Source organism: Athene cunicularia, assembly GCF_003259725.1.
Source record: "Athene cunicularia isolate RWA chromosome 1 unlocalized genomic scaffold, athCun1 chr1_part2, whole genome shotgun sequence".
Taxonomy (NCBI): domain Eukaryota; kingdom Metazoa; phylum Chordata; class Aves; order Strigiformes; family Strigidae; genus Athene; species Athene cunicularia.
The window spans coordinates 12,863,916-12,869,915 of record NW_020799092.1 but is presented as its reverse complement, the minus strand read 5'-3'; the positions used below and the strand labels follow the sequence as shown (position 1 = coordinate 12,869,915).

General features: G+C 36.1%; 1 protein-coding gene across 11 annotated transcripts in view; it reads left to right on the top strand.

Annotated features, from left to right (window-relative positions):
* The first annotated feature begins 286 nt into the window (after nucleotides 1-286).
* ERC1 (ELKS/RAB6-interacting/CAST family member 1) overlaps nucleotides 287-6,000 on the top strand; it is a 280,374-nt gene continuing 274,660 nt past the window's right edge. For all 11 annotated transcript variants that reach the window (XM_026867111.1, XM_026867106.1, XM_026867103.1 and 8 more), the window contains exon 1: nucleotides 287-1,114. In XM_026867111.1, the coding sequence (XP_026722912.1) occupies nucleotides 446-1,114 (669 nt within the window). In that variant the 5' untranslated portion in view covers nucleotides 287-445. The remainder of the gene's footprint in view (nucleotides 1,115-6,000) is intronic.

The window sequence follows — 6,000 nt, the reverse complement described above, 5'->3', positions numbered from 1 at the left end:
CCTACAAAATTATGGCTTGAAAATGGATGTTGTTTTTTTTTTTTTTTCCTCTCTCTACATAACAACAGAAGATCAAGAACAGAAGTTCCTTTTTGAGTTTAAATATTAGAGTGTAAATAAAAGATTGCTTTTTTGTGAGTGGGAATTGAAAAGACACTGGAGAAGTGTAAAGGTAGTAGAATACACTTTATTTGATGTGGGACAAAATATTTAAGGATAAACTAGGTATTTAATATTTTATTTTTATTGATACAGATTTTAATATGTTGTTCTTATTGATGCAGATATGGTCCTGAACATCATGAGCACGTGACTTCAAAGATGGACACCTGGATCTAAGTTGTGATTGGCCTTAAGCTGACTTACAACCACTGAAGAACTTAACAGGATTTCTCTCATTCCTGATTTTATGCCTATCTAATTGCCTCACACCACCAGCTTAATCATGTATGGAAGTGCTCGGTCAGTTGGTAAGGTTGAGCCAAGCAACCAGAGTCCAGGGCGTTCACCAAGGCTGCCACGGTCACCACGCTTGGGCCATCGTCGAACCAACAGCACAGGAGGCAGTTCTGGGAGTAGTACGGGGGGTGGCAGTGGGAAAACCCTTTCTATGGAAAATATTCAGTCCTTAAATGCTGCCTATGCTACATCTGGCCCTATGTATCTAAGTGACCATGAGAACGTGGGTGCAGATACCCCAAAAAGCACCATGACTTTGGGCCGGTCTGGGGGGCGGCTGCCTTACGGTGTTAGGATGACTGCAATGGGTAGCAGCCCTAACATTGCCAGTAGTGGAGTTGCCAGTGATACTATTGCATTTGGAGAGCACCATCTCCCTCCAGTGAGTATGGCATCCACTGTGCCTCACTCACTGCGCCAGGCCAGGGATAACACAATAATGGATCTGCAAACACAACTTAAAGAAGTGTTAAGGGAAAATGATCTGCTTCGCAAGGATGTGGAGGTGAAAGAAAGCAAGCTCAGTTCTTCCATGAACAGTATCAAGACCTTCTGGAGTCCTGAGCTGAAAAAGGAGAGAGCTCTGAGGAAAGATGAAGCTTCAAAAATCACCATTTGGAAGGAACAATATAGAGTTTTGCAAGAAGAAAACCAGGTTTGTCATCTAATGTCAGTTGTGTTAGTGCAGTAGCATGACTAAATGAGTTTAATAAACTTGCATGTCACATTTCAGCACCGAAATTATATTGGAATTATATTGGTGCTTTTCCTAGGTAATTCGTATCAATAAGATGTGTTTTCAACTCACAGGCCTCTTCTTAAATGTTTGTCAGACTTGTAAGCCACTTCTTGAGTGTTCATTTCTTCTTGTGTGTCATTTGTTTTTTTTTTTTCCTGGGAGTGATGCTAACCACTGTTTCCTTTTGGAAGTATTTTGCCCTGTTCATAATTAATATTGCTATAGAGCTTACTTCTTGAAGCATTCTTTGCAGAACATACTAACTGTGGACCCCAGAACCAACTGAACTGTTGTTGAATGTTGACAGATTGCCAGTAAAACAAGGTTTATGTTACACTGGTCTTATTTTAGAGCTCCAGTTATTAGAAACTCCAGACCTACAATTTTCGCAAACAAATATAAATTGTGTTTTTGACTAAATTTAAGTAACACCATTTAATACCTGCTCATCTATTCTTTTGTCATAAGCTGTGCATATCTTGTTATGCAACTATCATAAAGCACCCTACAGGTTTTTTTTTGTAGGGGTCTGGCTACTTAAAGAATAGGCAGAAGAACAGAGAATCTTGGGTGTCTAGTTTTTTTGTCTTGTCCCTTAATTAGAATAAAACTGAGAGGTTGATTAAAATCGAGGTCTCTTTGTAGTCAACTCTACTTATTAAAAGCTTTTTTTAAAAATTTCCTACCTAGACCTTCTTGCTAGCTTAATCTGGAAGTAACTACTTGTCTTTTGAGTTAGTGTCCTCATGTTTAGTTGTTTCTGGCCAAATGTGAATTAGGTATATCTTTGGACGCTCTGGTAAGAAACCTCACCAGTCTTATGGAAAAAAGACCCAGTGTCCAACTCCAAAAGTTTCCTGACATGTAAGTCAGCTTTCACCATGACAAAATTACTTTCCCTATTGAGTTTTCTTGATATCTGAGGAAGTTTAATTGAAATAGTTTCCATAATTCAAGCATGATCATGTTCTTGAAGCTTTTAAGGTATACTTGCTATTTTAGGCAGTGTTTTTTTTTAAGATTTGCTTTAGCAGGTAGAGGGAAACTGCTGGATTTAAAAAGTGATGCTTCTAGTACTTGACATACTCTAAGGTGACCTGTCATAAATAGTAGGTTCCATTCGGCTAGTGATAATCTACTACACCGAAGCTGTCTGCTATTTTTTTTTCACTTTTTTAAAGAACTGAGTTGAGGAAATTAAGTTGCTTTCTTGAGTTAGTATGAAATAATTTAATGAACTTTTAATTTAGGTTTATAGCTGTATTTTTACTGAATGGTAAGTATCCCAACATGGGATTTGTTAATATGTGTGACACTTGGTATTTATTTTCATATGTCGTCTTGTAGTGAAGAAAACCTAAAGTTAAATAGTTTTTATTAGAAGAGTAGGATTTCCTTAGAAGGAGTAATTCAGTGAAAATTTTAGTTATAGTGGTACAGTACCAGTATAATGAATACAGGGAATACCATTTAATCAACTTCTGATGCTCTTTGTATTTCAGCTACAGGTAAGTATTTTAATTCTCAAATTCTTTTCATTTTTAAGTTCTGTTTTCATACTGAAGAGAATGTCTTGGAATATAAATAACCTTTTTTCTGAAATCAGTTTTGACACTTGAGGATGCTGTGGAAATCTTGCAAGAAAAATGCAATGAATATATGGTTTAGAATGGATTAACAGGTTACTAAATGTGTATAGATTGGAGAACAGTGATTCCACTATCTGAGGGGGTTTTTTCTTGCCTTTCCTTTATCCTCTAATTAAACATTTACAGATATTTCCAGGCCACTGTTCTGTAGACAATCACTATAATTACTACCACACTGGTAGAATTGTGTAACTTTGTTCCAAAAAAAGAAGGGTGCAATTTAAAAGTAAAAGGGTATTATTGTAATGAGCTGTAAAAACTAAGAATGCTAATTAATAGATTATAGTTAGCTAACAGTGTGTCCTAATTAAACTCTGAATTCATTATGTCTTCTATAGACTTTTGGAGTTGGTCACTTCAGCCTTTTATAAGGAAGATCAGTTTAATAGGGTTTACTGTAATTAAACAGATTTCTCTGTTTAGACACTGAACAAGGGATTTCTCTGACCTGTTGAGGGACCAGAAAAATCTCTTCATTACCCCTCTCACCTCCCCATAAAGTGAGTTCCAGTATAATTGCAGAAATTGCTGTTTTAGACCTCAATGTGAATATTTCAGCACATCACTTTTAATAAAGACTTCTCACACATGCAGAAGTTGTACTTTATATTAGTTTTAGCTGAAGCCAAATGCACTGTTAAAAATGGACTCAACTCATGGAGCCAAGATGCTGGCTGACTCATGCCATTATCTGATATCTCAGTCTCTTTGCTGTGGCTCTTTATTCCTCTACGCTCTCTTGGTTGTTCCTGATTGTATTTTTAAATTGCTTTTCTTGTCACCTCAGCTTAGAATGATTGAATTGCTTCTTGGGTTTGGAAGTTGTTAAAAATATATGAAAATGTGAGCTCTGGTGAGCTACCTCAGCCTTCTGTGAAAAATGTAGTGGTGTCTTTGGGTTTTCTCTCCCATTTCTTGGGAACATGTGCAAATGAATCACAGTTATTTATGTGTTGCTTACTGATTTCTAAGAAATTTTCTGGATTCAATAAAGATCAGAGAATGAATATGGAGATTAAAGAGCATGCTCCCTGTCCTAAGGCAGTCACATCTAATTTTGTTTGTTTGGCCTCTTAGGGCAATAGGTAGCAAGGATATATTGGATATAATACTGAGAATGTCATGTGCATGCACCTATATAGCTCTCACTTGGGTTGAGAGTGCTTTGGTCTTGCCCAGTTGAGGTGTTTGCAGCAGTTGTGGTGCAGCATAGCTGTATTCCTCAGCTGCTCTGAGCAAATACTACAGCTGTGGAGTGTAGCATAAACTTTATTTTCATCCTTTATTACTGATCTTGAAGAGCCAGAAAATCCTTTCTTTTCATAAATGGAAAATGTCATTGTCATCTCATTTTGAAGAGCTTAAAACTAAACATGGAAAGTATTCCTCTAGTTAACATAAGTTCTTGGAAAAAAATACAGTAGTTTGCAGTGCAGTGTGGATTAGTTAACCAGTTATACTTTTCAAGAAGTCAGGAGGAGAGTGCAAATGATTTCTTGAAGGTTAACAAACCCATGCATATACAAAGATGAACTGATGGAGCCAATAAACAGGAGTTTGTTTTTGGCATGGTATCACTCTCCTCAGCATGCTTTAGTAGAAACTTTATTTTTCTGAGTTGATTTTTTTTTTTTTTTTTTAATGTGTAGTTTAAAATTTACCTGGAAACCTCTTTATCAAAAGCCAAAAGAGTATTTTTTTGCACTTTGATAGAAATAATTTCCCTAAAAACTGTACCATGGTGGACTGTGTAGAACTCAAGAAAAAAAGAGTACCTGTCAATTGAAACTTGCTTATAACAAAGTGTTTTTCCCTTACAAAAAGTAGTGCAATGCAAATTTGATTTCTAATGCCCTGCATTGAAATTTCCCACATCTGACTGATCTTAATTTAAGATCTGATTTATATTTCGGCTGAATAATGTGGTACTGCTGAAAACATCTTTTTACTTTGTTGTATTTCTGTGGTCTTTTTGTGGTTAGCCTTGGATGTCTTGAGTGAGAGTTTAACCAAGAAAATATTTCTGAAAGGAATTTCACCTTGTTTGGGGTAAGCGCTTGAAGAACATTCTACTTTATTGTGATGGAGAAGTGTGATGGGTGTACTCCACCATTTCATCAGTGTTCTTCAGTCAGAAGTACACTCCATTTCATAGCAGCGTGGATTGAGCATCTTAAGTGCATTGGGTGCTGCTGTTGTGAGACTGGCTGAGCTTCTGAGCACATTTTGTCTGATTTCCTCTGAAAATCAGATTAATTCTCACTTCTCCATTAATTTAATTTTATGGGGTTTTTAATTACATTAAAAAAAAAAAGTTTTGATTTGTCTTAGTGAAGTGTTATTCTAATTCTAGTACCATTCCCGAGTTGGTTATTAGTTGATAGAAAGCTGAACTTTCTCCTATTACGATGTTTAATTGTGCAATATGCAGGTCCATAGACATTCCTTAAGGGCATTATCTGTATCTTACAGCATTACATTTAAATAATTCTTATAATGGCAGATGTCTGTCAGCTCCCTAGAATGCTGCCAGCTTTAAGGTTCCCTCTGTCTTTCCCCAGTTGCAGCATGAAATTATAACTTAATTCTCATTTAGAATAACTCAAAACTATCTTCTCAAGAGTTTTTGATATTTGAGGTATTTATCAAGTTGCAGCACTTTGTAGCAACTTTAAAAATTGTTATGTAATTGCCCAAGAAATGGGCCTTCTGTGTTCTGACTTTTTGCAATTCTATAGAAATAAAATTAGACTTTTTGTGCTTATCTATGTTCCCCAATGCTCCTCCCATGTTTCCTATTGAGGTAGAATCTAATACCTTGAGTTGCTTTGAACTGTAGCATAGGCTGAACATCTGGTCTCTGCTTGATCCATTAAACATACAAGGGAAATACTACCAACTTAAAAGCAGCTTGTAATAAAACAGGTGACGTCAGCAGTACTGTTGAATTTAGTAGTTTAACTGTGCTTTTTGCTATTAAGCTGGGGGAGGGATTACTTTAAATTCTGCAGAATTTTAAATAGGCTCTTTCTGCTATAATTCTTTGTCTGCTATGTATTGAGACTGTTCAGATATTGCACTCCTAACTAAGGTTACAGTGTATTCATTCAGTATGTATATTCCTGAAAAGTCTTGTCTGTGTTACTGTGTTTT